At 42.6% G+C, this 21,396-nt stretch overlaps 1 protein-coding gene across 1 annotated transcript; it reads right to left on the reverse strand.

Moving 5' to 3' along the window:
• Positions 1–2,295: 2,295 nt before the first annotated feature.
• On the reverse strand, positions 2,296–15,807 carry GPR37 (G protein-coupled receptor 37). The gene is made up of 2 exons (XM_048301400.1): positions 14,451–15,807; positions 2,296–4,083 (listed from the first exon to the last, which is right to left on the reverse strand). The coding sequence occupies exons 1-2, from the start codon at positions 15,159–15,161 to the stop codon at positions 3,265–3,267; spliced, it is 1,530 nt and encodes a 509-aa protein (XP_048157357.1). The 5' UTR covers positions 15,162–15,807; the 3' UTR covers positions 2,296–3,264.
• Positions 15,808–21,396: the final 5,589 nt, after the last annotated feature.

The raw sequence follows: 21,396 nt of genomic DNA on the forward strand, positions 1-21,396 counted from the left end.
CACCATGCTCTGCAAGTTTCTCTAGTTTAGATAAAAAAATTAAATCTTTGCAATAAGCAAATCTTCAGTCACCAAATGCCCTCTTGTTAATAGACAAATGTTTGACAGAACTGGATTCAAAACAGACAGAAGCAGCTTCTAAGAATATTAAAGAAAGTAAGAAAAGCAAACACAAGAAAATTTCAAGAGTTCAGAGCATCAATCCCAAAAGCTGGAAGAAATGCAGGGCAGTACGGCATCTTTAACATAAGGAATCATTTATCATGACACTTAAATGGCTGTGACAATACAAATCTGCCAATGTGGTATTAATTTACCCAATTTAAAGAACAAATTAGAATAAAAGGGTGTCTTGCATGTCAAATTGCTACAGTTATCCATGGCAAGGCAGAGAAATAGCTGTGAAAAATGCTCTTTCAGCAGCAGCAAAGGCAAGGTTACACAGGGTACAAAGAAGCCCCATTGAATACAAGGCTGGAGAATGCTCTGCCACAGAAGTAGGAAGATGTATTTACAAACACAGCATTAGATCTTCAAATCCTATCTTCTTCAATGACTTACTACATCTTTTATGTGGGGGTGGGTTTTTTTGCTGGGTGTGGGTTTGTTGTTGCTATTGGGTTTTTTATTGGTTTGGTTTTGCTGGGTATTTTTGTTTGGCTTGGTTTGTTTGGTTTTTTTTCCAGGACTACCTACACATATTGTGGAAATGTTTACATGGAGAAGCAAACTGCACCTCTCTGGGACACAGAATATGTAACCTGGGAGCCAGCAACAGTATTTAGCAGAGCTGACACATGCCCATTGTTGAGTGGAAACCTGGAAGCACCTTATAGCCAAAGCCATGGGGACATTTTGTGTCCTGGTGCAAACTTGCACCTAAAATAGCAAAATGTGATAATTTAAAATTCCCAAGTAAATTCTCTATTTCTTTCATTTGTTTCTTTTGAAGTGCTTCCTCCCATCCTGCTATTCTTTTCCAAGATCCTTGAGCCCCTGCTGTAACAGAAAAGGCAGCCGAAGAAAACAATTCTCTCAGCAAAGAACAAAAAGGGAGTTTTAATCCCATTCTTTATAAATATTGGCACATAAAAAAGAATAGTAAAAAATCAAAATGCAGACATGGGAATATGTATTTGAGGAAACACAGGCACCAAAGTGAGGAAGATTTTGTTTTCATCCTTTCTCTTTAATTCCTTTCATACTATATTGAATGTAATCAAGCAAAGTCAAGCCAATGAAAGGTTTTATAAGGAAGGGACAGTTCCCATCTTCAGAAGTGATTGAACATATTAAATAGGATTTTTAAAACTTAGGGTAATTTCTCAAGTTCTAAGCAGAAACAAATGCCTGTGGCTAAAGTAGACTGCCTTGCTAGGGCCCAATATCTGACTCAAAAGTCAGAAAAAGAACTCAAGTGCATATATGTTTGGATTCATATGCATATTAATTAATTGCAACTGTTTTTTTCAGTTGAAATTATCATAGGTTAAAATGGTAAAGAAAAAGAAGAAATACTGCTTGCCCCAGCAGATACCAAGATTAGACATACTAAGTCTGGAATCTACAAACAAAAAATAGAGTCCTTTCCAGAAGTTACAGCAAGTTCTTTAACATAAATAGAGGCAGGTATCATGACAAAGGTAAGACTACATCAGTTACATTCACTGCTAATTTCAAAGCAGGAATGCATGAGATTTTCCTTCTGCTCAATACAGCTGCATTATTTATTTAATTAGTATTAAAATACAAGCTATCTATAAAAAATTCAGCTCCTCAGCGTGTCTACCCTTCAGCCTGCTGCCCAGTGTAAATATGAGCCAGCTGGCCTGCCAAGAACAGAATGTCTACTTCAGCCAAGAGTGGGGAAATAAGCTCTGCTGATAAGGATAGGCACTTCCCAGTCTCCAACCTGGCTTGCTTATAACAACTTTAGATTTTACTGTATCACACTGTTGCTGCCAGTGTTGACATTACCCTCGTTTTAACAACTCTGCGGACAGCAAGAAGCCATCAGCAAAACACACTGTGGCTCTCAAAACCAGCTTCAGAGCTGTGAGCTGCTAGTGAATAGCAGTCTCTGTGAGAGCAGCATGATTCTGAATCAGTATACAGAGCCCCTGTGATTAATATTCATGATACATATCCCAGAATAAACAAGAGATGCCAGTCTGATTCAAAGCTCTCTGAAATTGATGGAAACCTTTCCATTGAGTGCCACGGGCTCTGGGTCAAGCTCCAAGTGTCCAAGTGTGTTTTTACCTTTTAAAAGAGAAGGAATTCACTCTCCACATGTTTCAGTCCCTCACATTTATTGTCAGCAACCCTCTGGCAAAAAAATGCCTTTCTCTGCAGTAAGACTCTCACTGAAGCCAGTAGGAGCTATATATACAGAGACTGAGAACATAAACTCAATGTAAAACCAATTCTGGAAAGAATCTTGATTTTGAAACCACACAAGACAAAATTCAGTGATAATGAGTGTTTCTTTGTAAGAAGTATAAAATAACAGAAGATTTTGTATACCTGCAGGTTAAGAAGAAAATTTTCAATGAGGCACGTTGAACCTTCAAAATATAACATTAAAAAAGCCCATTCCTACAAACCTAATACCATTATAACCATCTTCCTTAAACACTGTAATAATATCCTTCAAGTGTAAGTACCCAAATGTTAATTAAATATGGCCACCTAAATTATTATATGCAAAGATTTTTTTACTTATTAAAGGAATTTAATACTACTCATAGATGTCTTTGTTAAATGCAGATTGACAATCAAGTTAAAGAATAAAACCTCATTTATTTTTATGCTACTTTATAAATTTTCTGAAGCCCAAGTCCTCTCAAAATAGTGTACAGTAATTGGATTAAAACTACTTTCAAATACTTTCCACCACATCTTTTACATGAAACACCTTGCAAAGCCCACAATGTCTATATAATCATTTTACAGTGATTATCAAAAAAAATACTAAAGAATTTTAAGAAGTGGATTGATATGGATCCTCCTCCCCAACCAATGAAATCCTAGCACCATACAAAATCTCATCATTTAAAATTGAGTGCTGGTTCTCCTTCTCTCTCTTTCTCTCTTTTTAGTAACCCAACAAATTATTTTCCAAAGCATGACTGTTAATACAGATTGGTTTCAAAAGTAGTTTTTAGCAGTATTTTTTTTTCCTGCATTTTGCTTCAAGAAGAAAAATATGAAGTAAAAAAAAGAAAAAGGAGAAAGGTACAGGAAATAAAGTCCTAAGGTCAATTAACAGTGAGTCCCCACGGAGGCAAAAGTCGACATTTCGCGACGGATGGTACTGAATGGGGAGAGCTCCAGTTCTGTGGTGTACTCATTGTCATTGTCATCACTCGTCACTGTGGAAGACTTCTGGATGCACTCATCACAGCAGCAACAGCAACACTCCATAAAGGCCCGGCTGAAAGGTTTACAGAGACAGAACAGGAGAACTGGGGTAACACAGGACTTAAAGAACAAAAGGAACTGACTAATGAGATGGAGGAGGTCCATAGTCTGTCGAGAGACCCCTGTGGACATGTAGGCAGTCACAATGTTGCAAATGTTTTCAGGAATGATGCAAAATCCATATAAAATGGTCAAAGCCACCACCGTGCAGTTCATCTGACTTTCTAGCTGAATTTGTCGCTTGTTCCCCCTTGTGCAGGCTTTTTCTGCCCTCCTGATTTTCCTCGCTGTCACCAGGGAGCAGGTAATAGTGAACAGGGTAGGCAAACAAAAATAGCAGCCAAAGTACCACCAGAGCCGTGCCCCATCGTAAGTGAGAGCCAGCACGTAGATGGTGTCGGGCAGTGCCGTGGAGATCTTCACCACGCAGCGCTCGCCGGGGGGGCTGCCGCTGTACTCGGGCTCCTCCCTGGCCAGCTGGCGCAGCACCACCTCGGGCAGCGCCAGCAGCAGGGCGCCCACCCAGATGACCGCCAGCTTGGCCGTCGTTGAGGTGCAGTTCTCGATCATCTCGTAATACATCTGCACGTTGGTGGCCGCACGAAACCGGTCAATGCAGAGAGCGCACAGTGTGAATGTGGTGACTCCCAGAGAGGCCACCTGAGAAGGAGGAAAGGAAACAGGTTAATACAGGTGCTGTCTGGGGGAGGAAAAAAAAACCATAGTGGAGAAAAGGGAAAACAAAATGAGAAAAAAGGGGCGGAGGGGAAGAGAAGCAGTTGAACACCATGGTGCTGAGCACCATCAAAAGAAGCATCACAGACAGAACTTAGCTTCCTCCGCTGAGCTATCATCCAGCATGCATTCCAAAAAGAGTACATGCTTCTATTTTTTCGCCTACAAATTCTTATTCCAGCTTGGTGTCAACCTCTCCTGGAGATCCAAGCAAGCATCTGTGCAACACTGAGTGGAAAAAAAATACAGAGGAATTGACTAAAATTTTAAACTAAACTGTTCCCTCCCTCACTTTTTTTCTATGGGGTGTTTTTCAGAAAGATTGGTTCCACCACAGGGCTTGGAATTTTAAATCAAAAGGGGAGAGATAGGAGAGGCTTCCTTCGGCAGAAGTACAAACTAATGACCACAGTACAAGTTCATCATGCATGCAGGGGATCAAAACATTAAACCTTCCATATCTACAAAACTCAGAAACCCTGAGGATTAGGCACCTACTGAACTAAGTAGGATCCAACAACTACTTTTGCGGACTTAGACTTTTAAGTGAAATTTTGATCGGATGTAGGCACATAGTCATCTCCTACCATGAATTCAAAGAAATTGTATTTGAAATCCTCAGACTTCCAGAGCCTGTACAAAATTAACCTTCACTATAGTAGTTAGGCTCTATATAACCTATAGTCAATATTCCATCTAGAAAAAATTCAAGGAAGACCCAGACTTAATTTCATAGGAAACATTCTGTGGAAGAGGGTACTGTAGTCCAGGAGAAATGGAAGAAGTTTCATTCTTTAAATGATTTAAAGATGGATCAGACAGAGCTGTCAATTATATACTGTGAGGAACAAGTACAGAGCAATGCTTACATTCTCTAGCTTTAATAATCATTACTCTGTGCATGAACAGAAATCTTGTGCTGTCATGAAACATCATTTCCTATCATTTTATCCTGTTTATAATTCAATTTCCGAGAAGAAATTTGCAAGAACACTATATACATTTTGGCCTAATTCTATTAACAATAAATTCAACTTCAGTTCAAATTTAAAGCAGGACGCCCATTAACTTCAATTGGAGAAAGATTAAGTGCCCTGTTGAATTTTAATTCACTTATTTTCTTGGGTTTGAATACTTATGTTATGCTGAAAATATGTTGATGCAGAAGAAAAAAAACTAAGTTAAATAATATTCCTAATAAATGTAAAGAATGCTAACTTTTATCATGAACGAACCGTATCTGTGCAATTAACTGGGAAATCTAAAGTAATATTAGGCAGTTCACTATAATTTTGCTTATCAAAATTTGATGTGCAATGCTATATTTAAATTTCATATAGACAGATTTTAAGAAACACTTTCTGATTTCCACCATAATATTGAAATAATAGTGTTTATGCATCTCTGAAAAAAGTTCTGCAAAGATATGTAGCACAATTTTATAAATGTATCATTAATTTCAGCCTTCACTATTTAATGGCTATATCAGATTGCTAAAACTGACTATTACTCAAAAATATTAGGCACTTGGGCTTAGAACTGTAAGATGTTGGCTTGGTTGGAGAATTCTTTGAAGCAGCTTCCTAAAAGATGCAATAAGTAAGATGCAATCTCTTACTAATTAACTTGCAGAAATATTTATTAATGACAAGGCAGTACTGTAAACATTTTTAATAGGCAAACATATTGATTTGGAAGTTAAATTGTCTGACAAAGAAAGTTTGGTAAATAGAGCAAAAAATAAAAACAATTAAGGAAAAAATAAATTTAAAGAAAAATCATTACAGGGAAATCTTAATGAACAGTGATAAACTTTACTAATGAAATACGATATTCCTGTATCACAGCTGAGAGTCAGATTTTTTAATTCAAGATTAGTGACTTTGTTTCCAAAACATTTAAATGTGTGTGCAGTCTTCAAATTTCTTAGTGGCAGCAAAACCTTTAGCCTTAACATGCAACATGAATAACAAAAGGGTCAGGACTCAGCTCGATACAATTATAAGAGACAGGGAAATAACTGAGATTTGGAAATTAATAGGGATTGAAATAAAAATCAGCAGAACAGAAGAAAACCTGATCTTTTGTACATTAAGATTTTCCCTTTCAGCTCTTATGTGAGTCTCCCCCCACCACAACACACACACTTGTTTTGCTTCAGCATTTCATTTCATTTAGTGGCGAGACACTGAAACTCTGCAGCTGTTAGGGCTGGACTAATGAAAGAAGACATGTCTGCCATGAACAAACATAACCTACGGGGTTCCTGTCACATTAATTGACCAACAACTTGGAGGCTTAAAACAGGGAAATAGAGCAAGAGGAAACAACTAAGAATACTGGAAGGCGGCTTTGAAAACCCTCCTGTGGATTTACTGATGAAACGTGCTAAACAAAGACAGTGTCTCCCTGAAACAGGCAACAGTTTCTTATTTTCTGTAGATTAGCAGAGTTAGTGATGTGTTGGAAAAGCTTGCAAAAAACAAACAAGAACACTCAAGCAGATGATCATGGATTCACTCCAGCTGACTTGCTTAAATGCAGTAGAGCAATTCCAGGGTCGGATTACTTACCCCGCACAGCAGACTATGAGCACTAGCCAGCAAAATCAATGGGTGCTGCTCAAAACCTACATGGGTGAGAACTGAGACATGCATTCTGCATGTTCACACAATTTCTGTTTAGGTGTGCTTCTTCATACCAGTCATACTAAGAGTTAAGCTGAAAGTGTGAAAGAATTCAGAGAAGTTTTCTTTTATCATGCTATATGGCCTTGAAATAACTACAGACTTAAGATCGTTAATTTGACAGGGGGAAGGTAAAGCACAAATTAACAAAAAGTGGTGCAAGGCTGCTCTTCTTGTAACAGCTGAGTGTCTGATATGCTGTCGCAGTCTTAATTCCACCAACCTGGCAAGAAATGAGGCAAGGTAAGGGCAGCTCAGGCTCAGTAGTTTCTGATCATCATTTAGTTACATGGTTTATTTCCATATGGTCCCTCTGAAGATTCTCCTGCAGTCTCTAGACATTCAGAATTTTACAACTTTCTCTTACTACACGAAATCAGAAAAGTCCCCAAATTTCTAACTGAATGACCATCAATCTGCTTTGAAGAAGTGGTGAAGGAACTCCTGCTTTGAGAAGATACCCACACCATTGGGCAGAGAGCTGCTGTTGAAGGGATTACCAGCTACAGCATACACCCACAGAGGAAGACATTGTTACAAAAGAGTCTCTTTAAATACTGTTGCTCTTTAAAAAGCACTGACACGGTGAGTGGGCACTGTGATGCCCCTTCAAGACACTGCATAAGCCTTTGATCATTAGCTCACCAGCTATTAGTCAGCTGTGTCAAAACTGATTTGGGGAACTGAGGCCACAGAGAACAACAGCAAACTCATGAAATGCTCAGCATAATTGCATCAGTTCTCCTGTCCATCCTTCCAACATATTAGTTCCTCTTTCACAAACTAACAATTACCAAAATGTTCCCAGGCCTTTCCTGGCCTGTCCTACTTCTTCTCCTGGCTGTGGTCCCACAGCTCTTGGCCCTGGCCTCCTGGAGCAGAGCCTCTGGCTGACCAGCAGAGAAGTATAGATGTATTACACTGAGTTATGGCTGTGGAAATAAGACTGAATTTTCTCCCACTAATTTCTAGTCAACAGTAATGAAAACCAGAAACAAAACCAGAAAAAGGGACTTGGGTGAAAAGATCAACGAAGACCAAATGCTGTAAGTGAATATAAAAGAGAGGTTGGGTCACTCCATCCAGTAAGACAAAGAGCAAGAAGTGATATTACTGCTATCTACAAAGAAATCTATTTTGAGACTTAAGTCAAAGGATAGTGAATGTAACAGAATGGAAATCAACTAGCTAAGAGCAACTCCAGGCTGGAAATGAGAGTGACCATTCTGATGGAGAAGTGAGTGGAAACAATGTTGACTAAGTTAATACTGAACAAGATAAAATAAAGGTGCTATAAGAAGTGGATTCTTCTACCAGCTGAAGCTGAATTTTCTAAGGCAATATATTTTATGTTGATAGCAAAGAGTTTCTCAAAACTACATGGCACTCTTCCTTCGTTACAACACAAGATGGGTATTCAAAACATTTTCCCATTGTAATGGGAAAGCTGAACTACAGAAGAGGTTGATGACTACTATCTAAGCCACCTCTGAGCTATCAGTGACACCCTCTATATATGACTCTTTATATCCATTCCTGTTGTAGCATATAAGTAACTAATTTTTTCCTCAAGCCATTATAGTTTATAATTTTCTTATGGCTGTTCTACATGCACATCAAACTTCATAGCTTTTCAGTATGCTAATGCAACATACCAGGGGGGCTCCTGTAGATTTATAAGTTTTGCCTAAGATAAATAAATAAATTTAGCACAGATTACAATACTTTTTTTTTGTGCTACTCTACACTTACAGTACAGAGCCCAGTAATAAGACCAGTCTACTGCAAAATAAAAGATCACCCCATTGCAAACAATTATGTAATATTTATCTAGATTCTGTTCCTTTAATTAAAAAGCCCCACTCCACTCCCCCCCCAAAAAAACCAACCCCCCACCCCAAAAACCAACCCAAAACAAACCTAAGAAAAAGTCATTATTATGAAAGAACAAAAATAAATAAATATCTCTGTATTTCTTACAAGAAGTGCTACTAAACATTAACGGCTTTATGCATTAAAATAGAAAAGCGTCACTCAGTGAAAACACTACTGTGATGTGGCAAGAATAATTCACTGGCTAAGAAGATCTGGGGCCAGGGTACCGCTCTGACATTAGCAATTACCTTAGGCATCCCAAATAAAAATCTACATCACTTATCTAAAAGACAAGATGGTAATTCTGAAATCTACTACCATGGAGATGGTCCTACACACATGGAATAACAGGTACAATACTGCTGTTTCCTTTGTAGTACTATCAACATTCACATCAAGGAGACACAGAGCACACATGCTTCATGTGATATTTATTCTTCTGTATATCCCAAGATATACTGCTCAGAATCAGTCTACTTCCATGCGCCGCTCTTGAGTTCTGCTGGAAGTGAAAGCCAACAGACTACCAGGGCACTGGAAACACTCATTAGTACACCACATGCTTATCCAAGGGGTTGGAAATATCACAAAACACAAAAGGATTTAACGTTTGTTCATTTTCCTGTTTGCAATCTACCATGCTACCATATAGGTAAATTTAATTTTTTTTCTTTTTTGTTTTTTAAGAAACAAATGTCATTCTCCTCTGGCGATCAAGTTCTCATCACACTACACAAGGGACTCCTGCACTAATCCTTAATATTAACAATATGGAACTACTGCTAGAAATCTGCTTCTTCCTCCTTTTGCTGTCATATGGAGAAATGACATGCCAGTGTTCAGAGCCGAGTCAATGGTGCTGGGATCACAGATGCTGCCTTCTCCTCTCCGCACATATGTAACTTAAATATTACTGACCCAATTTTAAACCTACTCTGACACAAATTCATTTCCATGCTGAAATGCCACAGGCAAAGTTTAGCCAAAAGCAACAGCTTAGAAGACCCTAAGGACAGGATTTTCAGAGGAAAGACAGACTGACAGAACAACCAACATGGCAGCTATTATCATCATGCCATTAATACCTAAAGAGCAGAGATATATTAACACTTTTGTTTTAAATAACTGTTCATTGTGTGATAAGCACTGAAGATATTCTGCTCAGTTAAAGATACATGTAGCCATTGCCCTAGAAAACTCTCATGATGAAGCTTTGAAACTGCAAACATCTCTGAGTGTCTTTGCCTATAACCCAGAGGACTCACTGGAGGTTCAGGAGCACAGCTCTGACTAGAGTCAAAGAAGAGACACAAAGAAAATGCTGCACATCAAAAGACACAGAAAAGACAGATAATACACAGCTTTTACAAACTCCCATAAAAAATGTATTTGCTTCCCTAAAGTGAAACTTAAAATAGGGATCTCTTCTGACAGCTTTGGAAGAGGCAGAGAATGGCCACTTTCTCTGTGCTTCTAACTTACCTCTGTCAAGTAAAAGAGAGAAATTGGAAAAAGCCTCACCTCAAATTGCCCTGGAGGATCAGCTCCAGGGAAAGACAGTAATTCATATTTCAATCCAAATCAATGCTTTCCACTAAGAATACTAATTGTGATAGCTTCCCTGAGCTGGAACTTGCCCACCAGAAACAGGAGTGATGCCACAAATTCACTGCCAAAAGCACACACAGAAATTGGGCATCAGATTCCAAAGGCTTTTATTGTCAACCTGCTCCAGAATCACACCAGTCCCAAACGCATGATATGGTCCAGATGAGGACACCTCAAACTTTGTCCTTCTGTTCTTTGTGAGGTGTATGGGAAAGGCAGAGGGGCTCATGTTTACAACCACTGAATGCAGGGCAACTTCCTGCTCTGTGCTGGACTGCACAGGATGGTAAATCAGCCTCTGCAAACCCTCATGCTAGACCATTCCTCAATTCTAAATCCTTACTCGGCTAGAAGTAGCTTGATTCAATATGTTGGCATAGAATGTGATGCCTGCTTCCAATGACCCCCTCAAACACATAAAGCTCCTAGTGTAACCTCCAAGAGCAAAATGCCAACAACTCAAGCAAACTTCCTTCTAAAGCCCAAAAGGAGGTTTCTAGTCCTACCTTACAGAATCCATTTGTCATCTTGTGCAAGTTGCTCTGGGTCTTAAACAATTTATTTAATCTCTTCATTATTGGCTTTCAGCCTTAAAATAAAAAAAATTAACAATGCAACTTCATGTGACAAACAGTTGTAAAGTGTTTAGAAGCACAGTAACAGTACAGATTTTGTCTACATTCATATTTCTTTCTATTAAGGCCCAGCATAAATCTGTAAGTAGGGAAACTGGAACTATATTGTTCAAAAGACCGTGTGTGCTTTAAACAAAACCAAAAGGATTCCACATCAGCAGGAACTAGCCAAAGTCATTGTCGTTGTATTGTCATTTACCCCATGTCTCCTGATTCTGAGTAATACTGACAAAAGTATATGAAAGACAAAATAAACATAGTGTGCAGGTGAACACTTCAGACATGCATGCCAAAAGCTAGACTTCTGAATCATGCAGAAAAGTGGCAAAAAATTGAGTAGAATATTAAAATTGCAGAGGAGAAGCACATCTTCACACATCCTTACAGGCAGAGTAGCTGCATCAGTTGTTCTAATTCCCTTCTTAATTCCTTTTCAGTACATTCAAAACTAGTAGTTACAACTGGCCGTACTGTGATAAAATATGTGGCTGAAATGACTGCTTAATGTACTTGTCACAGAAGATCTTTATTAGGTGTGGGAAAACTGCCCTTTAAATTAAATTTGTGGAGACATTCCACTGCTAGAAGCCTAGTCTTTACCTATACAAATGTGCAGGAAGATATAATAAAGCATTTTCCCCAGACCATGTGTGCATATGTGTTATCACTGGCAACAACTGGAATTCTGCACAATATCCATTAAACAGTACAAATAAAAACCAATTGGCCACAAGAGGCTGAACTAAGAATACTCAAGGTATTTCCCTGGGATCACTTGAAACCTTCAAACAACACAAAGCATGCTTGAATTATGTTAAAATGCTGTGCTGTGATCACTGCATCACTTGTGTGGATAATCAGACATCCCATTCTCTAGTTCTCAAAGTAAAAGCTGGTATGACAGAAGACTCGGGCCAATAAGGGGTTTTGATGCTTGAAATATTTCTGGATCTACAAACCTGGGTGAGATATGTAGCTCTCTAAACAGCATATGCAAAAAAAAAAAGAGATGAAAAGCATGGAATAAAGAGACACTTAAAAGAACTAAACAGTGTGCAAACTTACAGAAAACAGGTTAAAATGTGACCATCTTCAGGACAATGACTCTATTTGTATTCCAAGAAGGTCTGGAAACCTCTCCTGAAAATAGCTGTCTACAGCTTTCCCCTCAAGGAGCTAAGAAGACTTCACCCTTTTCCATTGTGCGAGGAGATGGGCCTGCCCAGGTGAGTTACAAAGGAAAAGACAGTGTTGTTCAGCTGTCAGATGAATGCACTGCTGCAACCAATCCTTGACACAGCAGGGAGCAGCAGCTGCTCATAGGATGGATTCCATTACATGCTCCACATCTGCATTGCTCCTGGTGGTGTCAGTGTCACTGTGTAATGCCTGTGAGGTTAGAACACCTGGAAAGTGGTGAACCTTTGTTCTAACTGCCTTCTCTGCCTCAGCAGGGTCAAATCCTGATTTACAGGACTGTCCTTCTCTCCAGGCTCCAAGTGAACTGTGGAGAGTCATGATCCACTAGTGTTCAGTATCGGCCATTCATTGCTACAGTTTACAGAGAGGGAAACCCAGCCTTTTACTTACTCCTCTCAGGGTGATGAATATACTTTACATACGTGAGTATTATATTTAATGACCACTGAACAAAAAATATACAATTCTGGGAGCAATAGAGAACCCTAAGGATATACACCTTTATATTCATACCTTAGATCTAAGATAATTATATTTCCTCAGGGACAAAGAAAATGCTTTATTTTTAGACACCAGTAATAATTAAGCCTAAGACAGGGATCAAGCTACTGGTTCAACCTGACTGGATTGGTGCCAGTTCTTGAATAAGACCAACTCTAGACATCCACAGAACTTTAAAGTGAAAATAAAAGGTAACATTAAATGCTAATGGGGTATAGCAGAAGCTGAATATTTTTCGGGATTTCAGTTTAGAACTTCAGCAACTACATTTCAGCTAAACTACTTTCAGTTTGACAAACTCTTTAGTGCCCAAAGCTGCAAAGCATAAGCAACTAATTTTGAGGAACAGTGTGGCCATGCAAATCATTTAAACTACTAATTTTTAATCAGAATCAACATTACAAAGAATTCTTTCAATTTTGTATGTGGATGCACCAAGAAAGGGTTAGGAAGTATGAAATGTCACATGAAAGTCCTTGAAACACAAACTACACTATCTATCTTAATTGAAATGGTTACTTTCAAAACACTACTACTTATTTTATTGGTTAACAAGCAGCCCCAGAATCCATATTAGAAATTTTAAAGGATTCAAGCACTATCAGTTTCTCAATAAATACATATTTACTGCATCATGTCTTCTTAAATGCAAATCATTTAAGTGTACTCTGAATTTTTCAAATGTAGTGGTATAGTACTGGCCTAGAATTCAACTAAGCGTAGCACAGCTCCACCCTTTGTTCAATACCACCAGTAATAAACTGTATCACAGATGAAAGAAGCAGTGACAATTTTATGGCTACACACGTCACACATCTTTCTTGACACTTTCTTAAAAATACCGTAGTATCATTTGACAGTTAATTCTGTTACTGTCTACTAACGTGCTGCTGAAACTGATACTCTGTGTATTAGTAACAAGTTGGGTATCTGAGGGTTCTTTGGGAGGGGGATACGGGGTTGCTTTTTTTGATTGTTCGGGTTTTTTTCTAATAGCTCGTTCGTTGGACGAGAGAATCACCAGTTGTTTCCTCAGTTCTCAGTTACAGAATAACGTTGAACAAAAGGTTTCGGGAATACAGGAGAGCCAGCCAGAACTGCAGGCTACCACCCTAGCAGCAAGCCCCAGTGTTCAGTTCCAGTAAATAAATAAAGCGGACAACCTGAGCACTGCCAGCAGGACTGTGGCCAGCTGTCTGAGAGCTTCTTTGACAGCCTCTGAACAACTGCCAAGAAGCTGCAATTTAAATGAAACTGGTGCCTTTGGAAAAAAAATAAATAAAAAAGCTAAATAAACGTGAGATCTGAGCACCGAAATATAAGTTAAGAGCCCAGATATCGCACGGATGGTCCTTTTTACAATCACCTCCTTACAAGCTATCCCCTCAAGCCCTTCATCAGCTTTCCCGACTCAACTTCACTTTACCATAAAAAAACAAAGCAAAAACCTTGAAATCTAATCCTGAGAGGACCACTTGCTTTTCAGGGTCACAGGGAACAAGGAAAGTTTGGCAGAAGTCGCGCGAGTGTCAGGAAGCGCCGGTCGCACTCAGCTGGAGCAACAGAAATCCCGGTGCCGCTGGACCCGGTGCGGCCACTGCCGACTCCGGTCCCTGCGGGGCCGTGAAGGGGCCCCGCTCCGTCGCAAGAGCACCCGGTAAACCCGGACGTCTCCGGGCAGCAATGACGGCGGGCAGCGCCGGTCCCGCACACGGCTCAGGCTTGCGGCGGGGAAGCGGCGGGGACAGGAGCTCGGGGTCCATGTATCCCCACCCACGGCCGTTACCTCGATATACGGGACGATTTTGCAAGAGAAGTCTTCTAGAAGCCACTTCTTGGTGAGTTCCTGGAAGATGACCAGCGGCAGGCAGAAGAAGACGATGAGGAAGTCCCAGAAGGCCAGGTTGGCCAGCAGAGAGTTGGAGATGCTCCGCATGTAGTAGTTGTGGCAGACGATGCACATCACTGCCATGTTGCCCATGATGCCGATGCCGAAGATCACCACGGAGAGGCACATGACGGCGTAGGCGCCGTACGACTCCTCGGTCAGCGGGTAGAAGGGGTTGCGGAGCCGGGCGCGGCGCCCCGTGGCGTTCCCGCGGCCCCCAGCGCTGCCCTCGCCGCCGGCCGAGCCGTTCAGGGGCAGCCAGCGGGGGCCGCCCGCCCCGCCCCTCCCCGCCGCCGCGCCGGCTCCGGGCTCGCTGCTCCGCGCTCGCCGCCGCCCGGCCCCCGCCGCCCCGCGGGGCGCGCAGCTGCCGCCCGGCCCCGCCGCTCCGCCGGGTGCGGCGTCGGCCCCGCGAGGGAGGGCTCCGCGCCCGGGGAGCGCCGCGGCCGCCCGCCGGCCCGGGGCGAGGGGCGGCGGGGCTGGTGGCGAGCGGGCACGCTGCGGGGGCGCCGGGGGCCCAGAGGCTGCGACGGGGTCCGGGGCCAGGGCGCAGGCAGCCCACGCGCCCAGCACCTGGCAGAGCAGGGCGAGGGGAGCGCGGAGGGGCCGCATGGCCGGGAGGCGGCGGGGCTCACCCGCTCTCCTTCAGACCCGGCGGCCGCCTCGCTCGGCGGGGCTGGGAGCGGGAGACATGCCCGCCCGGCTCCCGGGGACGAGGTCAGGAGCAGCCGCGACGCCGCTGCCGCCGGGAGTCCGTCGCGGACAGCGGCCGGCTCTGGGGGCGCGACGAGCGGAGCGGCGAGGAGGCTCTTGTCGCCGACGCCCGAGGCAGACCCGGAAAGTTGTGTCGCCGTCTCCGACGCGCCGAGTTAATGTAGCAAGTGCAGTGCCGGGAGAACCCCCCCGCGGCGCTCCGCCCTTTCCCGGGACCGCTGCCTCCTTGCCAGCAGCCGCACCGGTCTCGTGCTGCCCATTTGCGTCCTCCCGCCGCCGTGGGCAGCCAGTGGCTCTACGGGTCAGGAAAGGTCCCTTGAGGAAGACACCTCCCCTCGCCGGGCGGTCGCGAACACTAACTCCTCATCTCCAGCACCTCGGAGAACACAGGTTGCTGCGCGCAGCTCAGGGTGTTTCAGAGCTTTGCAAAACTCTTGCCGGGATCGATCACTGCACCCCCAAGCGCTTGCACGGGGGCAGGGACGGCGAGCACGGCCGGGGCGGCAAAGACGCTACCGGCGCCGGGCGGGCAGAGCCCCGGGACGGGCCCCCCGGGGCTGCTTCTGCCTCCCGAGTCGTGCGAGCACCAGGAGAAGCGAGGCGGCAGCCACGGTCCCCCGGGCAGGCAGGGGCTGGTCAACGCAGGCTCTGCTCCGGCTGCCGGCTCCCCGCGGCCGCGGCCCCGCTCAGCGCGGCGCGGCTCTCCGGGCTCGGACCGGCTCCGCCGCGGCTCTCGGGGCGCGCCGGAGAGGCGGGCGAGCGGCGCGGCGGCCGCAGTGCGCAAGCGCCGCCCGGCGGCGCCGCGGGGCCGAGGCACCGCCCGCCGGGGGAGCCGGGGCGAGGGGCGGGTGTGGGGCCGGGCCGGGGCCGGGCCGGGTCCTGCGCTCCCCGCCGGTCCCCAGAGCTCTCCTTGCGGCGATGCGGCCGCGGGCAGGGATGCGGCTCTTGCTGGCGCATCCCCGCCGCCGGCTCTCCGCAGCCCAGTGGCGCGCTGCGCTCTCAGCGTCTCGCTGCGGGCCGCGGGTGCCAGCGGGGCCGAGGGAAGCGACGGGCGAGCAAAGCGCCCCGCTCTGGTCCCGAGAGTCTCGCCCCGGCACGAACCGCGGGCCGGGGAGGCGCAGGGTGGGTGGGAGGCGGTGGGGGAAGCTGTGGGCACCGGGGCGGCGGAGGAGCCGTGAGGGCAGCTTGCTGCGGGGGCAGAGGCCGCGGACGGGCGCGTGTTCCCCTGGGAGAGCGCAAAAGGAAGCAGCAGGCTGAGCGAAGGAGACGGTGTTCACACTTCATCCCGCAGTGGGATAGCATCAGAAGCGTCTCCACGGATTTCTTTCCTGCTGGGCACATTTGTGTAGGGTTTTCTTCCTTGCATTTGTACAGTCAGATAAACTTCATAGTTCTTGTTTCTCTGATTTTTTTTTCATTCAGGTGACAGCTTGCCGAATGGGGTTGCAGTAACTATATAAAATTATAATTACCCGTAAGAATTCTCCATCACCCCTGCCAGTTGCCATTTTTTAGAGCTTTTGTGCAAATTATGCCCAACTAGTTTAAAAGTTTAATACTTTTCCCATAAAGCAGTTTGAGAAGGTGTTGTGCTATTTTTCCTTGAAAAATGTCCATGACTCTTACCCAGAAAACACAAACAAGACAAACAGAAAGTTTTTCCTTTTCTCAAACCATTCTCTCACGCACGTAGGTGAGGTGTAACTGTGGAAACCTTGAGGCGTTTCTAAGCTTACAGGAGTGCGTAATAAGTTAGGCACTGCTGTGTTGCATGTCCCTAAATACAAGTCAAGCCATTTTCTTAGCAATATAAATATAATCTCACGGAGAAAAATGACCAAAATAATTTTAAGTCTTCCTAATAAATAATAAGTTTAATCCAGTAAAGTTGTCTATGAATGTTAAAAACTAACTAGGAAACGTTAAAACCTACCAGGAAAAGAAGAGAATGGCAAATACATTTAACCTTTTCTTCCCTTACATTTTTTCTCTCATTTGTTCCTTCTGAGCTCAGCTGGTGTATAAAAGGAGTTAATGATGATAATGAGCTTACATTTACAGTGCCTTTCTTCCTGAAGAGTCCCAAAGGGCATTACAAACAGATATGATAAATTCACTGCTTGTTCTTAAAGGGTACTGGGGATTATTGCTGCTGGCTTTTATGTGAAAGGAGCAGACAGGAGCTAGCAGACATACTGCCCTTCTACACACTTCTGCAAGAAATATGGATCATGAAGAAGAAGGTTAAGCAGCGTTTGCTTGACATCACTGATCCTTTAATGGTGAGATAAGAACTGAGTTGTACATAGGTTTTCCAGTGTCGGCATTTCACCTGCTTTATAATGGAGAAAAGCTATTTCTGAACAGAAGGAAAAGTCTTATATACTATTATCTTTGTCACATTTCTTTTGCTTCATTAAGTATTTTTGTTTCTTGCAAAGAACAGCACATACAAAAAATTTGGATTTTGTTGATTGTATTCAACCAGTCTAAAAAGATCTTCTTTTGCTGGCTTTAAAAACAGTTGATTTGCCATTATGATAGTCCCTTGTTCACTATTGCTGCCCTGTTAAATAATGAAAGTTAGTGCCTGAAAATTGCATTTTTCAAATATTTTTGGTCCCAAATATTTAATTGAAATTTTGCTGCAGAGCATATAATTTATGAGTTGTTGTTTTTTTGGTTTCTTTTAGGGAAGGAGTTCACTGTGTGGTTTTTTGGGGCCCATGGTGCCTTTGTCCCATGTCTTTCAAATAATTCTGTTACTTCTTATGATCAGATCTTCCTTTAGGATAAAGCTCCTACTCCGTTATTTTCTGATACAACCTACAGTTCATTCAGGCTTTCACAACACTGCTAAAGAAGTTGCACATGTTTTGGCAGTCTTTCTACCAATTCATGCATCAGCCTAGAAATGATCTCAAAAACCACAAGCAGACTTTTATATTTATAACATGTTTAAAAACAAACAAACAAAAAAAACCCCAGAAACACCCAAAACATTTTTCTCTGTTAGATGGGGGAACTAAAATTCATAGATGTTTTTGCAGCCAAAATCTATAAAAGGAACACCAATAAACATGTTCCTACATGGGAAAAAAAAAAAATTGAAAGGTTTCCAAGTACATTCATTCTGTTCTGTTGGTGTTCTATGATATTTCATCTATGATAAAAAAATCAATAGGCTTTCAATGCCTGCACTGCTGGTTTTTTTGACATCTCCAGTATTCATTACCTGAATAAGTAATACTGAACATGTTACTGTGTTTCAGCAAGAAGGGATTACTGTTGTTCTTTTTACGTCTCCTCCGAGTTCATAGAATCACGGAACGGTTTATGTGGGAAGGGGCCTTCAAGATCACCTACCCAACCCTCCTGCCATGTACCTTCCATAGACCAGGATGCTCAGAGCCCCATGCAACCTGGCCTTGAACACTTCCAGGGATAGGGCATCCACAGCTTCTCTGGGCAACCTGTTCCTCACCACCCTCACAGTAAAGAATTTCTTCCTAATATCTAATCTAAACCTACTGTCTTTCATTTTGAAGGCATTCCCCCTTGTCCTATCACTACATGCCCTTGAGAAATGTCTCTCTCCAGCTCTCTTTAGGTACTGGAAGGCTGCTTTAAGGTCTCCGTGGAGCCTTTTCTTCTCCAGCCTGTCTTGGTAGGAGAGGTCCTCCAGCCCTCTAATTATCTTTCATTTTGAAGGCATTCCCCCTTGTCCTATCACTACATACCCTTGAGAAATGTCTCTCTCCAGCTCTCTTTAGGTACTGGAAGGCTGCTTTAAGGTCTCCCTGGAGCCTTTTCTTCTCCAGCCTGTCTTGGTAGGAGAGGTCCTCCAGCCCTCTAATTATCTTTGTGGCCCTCTTCCAGACTAACCCCAACAGGTCCATGTTCTTGTTATGTTGGTGTCCCCAGAGCTGAACACAGCACTCCAGGTGGGGTTTCATCAGAACAGAGCAGAGGGGCAAAATCTCCTCCCTGAACCTGCTGGCCACACTGCTTTGGATGCAGCCCAGAATACCGTTAGCAATGTTCAACAGTTCATCACTGAAGAAGAAAGAGTATGTTTCCCAAAACAACTTCTGTCCTTTTTGGTTTTCAACTACAGTGTGTACTGTACACTGGTTTCTACTTTTTCATTTAGGCAAATTTAATAGGACATCTTTTTTTCTATAAAAAGGGTAGATTTGTTTAGGCTGTCTTCTTACATCTCACTGGATTTTGATGTGTATTGTGCTGTCATAAAAATCTGAGTTTGGAGGGAACATAATTAGTGTGATGTGGTATCATTGGGCTTTTTATTTCAGACAGATAAATATAGTCTAATCAAAAGGAAGAATTTTGTTGTTGAATTCACTTTCTTATATGGCTGGGCCAGGCTCTCTAACAGTAAACAAATGCTTAAAAATTTGAAATTTAAATTCAAGAAGGAATTCGAAGTTTAATGATAATATGGTAAGTTTCTTGTAATTAGTATTTTGATTGTGCATTTATTGACATCCCTTAGGAAAGCTTCTGATGGCTCCTGAGTATAGATTGCTCTTCCTGTCTAGTTTCACATTTTAAATTATAATGCTTTTCCCTTTAACCTTTCTCATTTGCTGAAGTTTGCGTTCTGTTTAAAGGATAAACATCAGTGCTCATGTCACACAGTCCAAATAGATTTGTTTGATAAGTTTTCCTTGTTTTTAAAGAGAAGTTTCAGCAACTCTTCAATAACTATTAGTAATAAAAAACCAAGTATCTATGTTATGTGGAAAACTGTGATGTAGTTGATACATGATGCTTTTGTCATATTTTATCCAAAAGGCAGAATGATATATTGCCTATTTACCAACAATGATCATTGGAGTGAGAAGTCATGAATTCTTTTTTTAAGTTGAATTACTTGAGGAATAAGTTATATTTATATGATGTAGAGCTGTGGGAAAGAGTATCTGTTATTAGTGGGTATCCTTGATAGAACATAGTTTAAGACAATGAGGGTGAAGCCAGTGTGTGATGTCCACCCACAAAAATTCATTCTATTTCAGTCTCTTCTGTTAGCATCATCCCTTTTACCCTTATGATCATCTTTCTGTACAGAAAGTGCTCAAGCAGTAAAGGTCTCAATACTAAAGGTGAGATCAAAGATTTCTTCTTTTCTTTGCCTGGCTATGAAATTAAGAGCAGTGAAAAAAATAATAAAACCTTTCCTTCAAAAAAGTTTATCTAAGTTTTTCACTCTGTTATTGGTAAGAAATGTAGAAAGGCACTAAGAGTCATATGGACACAGCTTAAACCTTTACAGACTTTGAAAGCGTTCGGTCATGTTCAGCCTAACTGATTTTTCTTTAAGCATCCAGCATGGTGAAATTCTTGTGATCATTGTGTTTCAGAGAATTCTTAGATATTTGTTCATTTGGTAATTTGCTTTTTGTTTGTGTGGGGTTTTGTTTGATTTTGGTAGCTGCTTTATACAAAATTTTTTTTTCTATATTTACTGGAGTTGGACTATTTCAATTCATTTGAACTGGAGCCACAAACCCTAAAAAGCACAAACTGGTATTCAAAGTTTCAAGTCAGACTGCAATTGTGATACAGATGATCAGCATGAACATTGCTCCTGTGAGTCACTCCTTGCCCTAGTTTGTTATTTAATGCAAAACTGAAGTTCAAGGGAAGTTAAGATCTGAACTGTGGTGACTTCTTAGTTATGCTCTATGAACTGTGGAATATCTTTGAGGCCATAACAAAGCTGTGGCTGGTGTGGAGAAACTGCTGGAAGAGTGAAAGCTCCACCATTTCCAGTTACAACCGTGCTGCAAAATTCCAAAGGATTTCAAAAGGTTTTGGCAGCACTAGTGTCCTTGGGATGGCTGAGATTGCCCAGCACAGCAGCACCTCCTCTAATCCAGCCTGCAGTCCAGCCCAGAGTGGGTGATCATATGTATCTCAGAGTGGCAAAGGCAGTTGAGTGGCATCTCAGTAGCTGGTTTTAAGCAGCCTTGTGCAGCTGTAAAGAGAAAATAAGAAAATGAGAGGAAGGGCAGCTGAGAAAGACTTTGAAAGACAAAGAGGAAGAGAAGTTAAGAAGGCTGGCAGAAGAAAAAAAGGCATGAGTGAGGAAGAAGAGATTATCTTC

This window comes from Corvus hawaiiensis, chromosome 4, assembly GCF_020740725.1.
Source record: "Corvus hawaiiensis isolate bCorHaw1 chromosome 4, bCorHaw1.pri.cur, whole genome shotgun sequence".
NCBI lineage: Eukaryota > Metazoa > Chordata > Aves > Passeriformes > Corvidae > Corvus > Corvus hawaiiensis.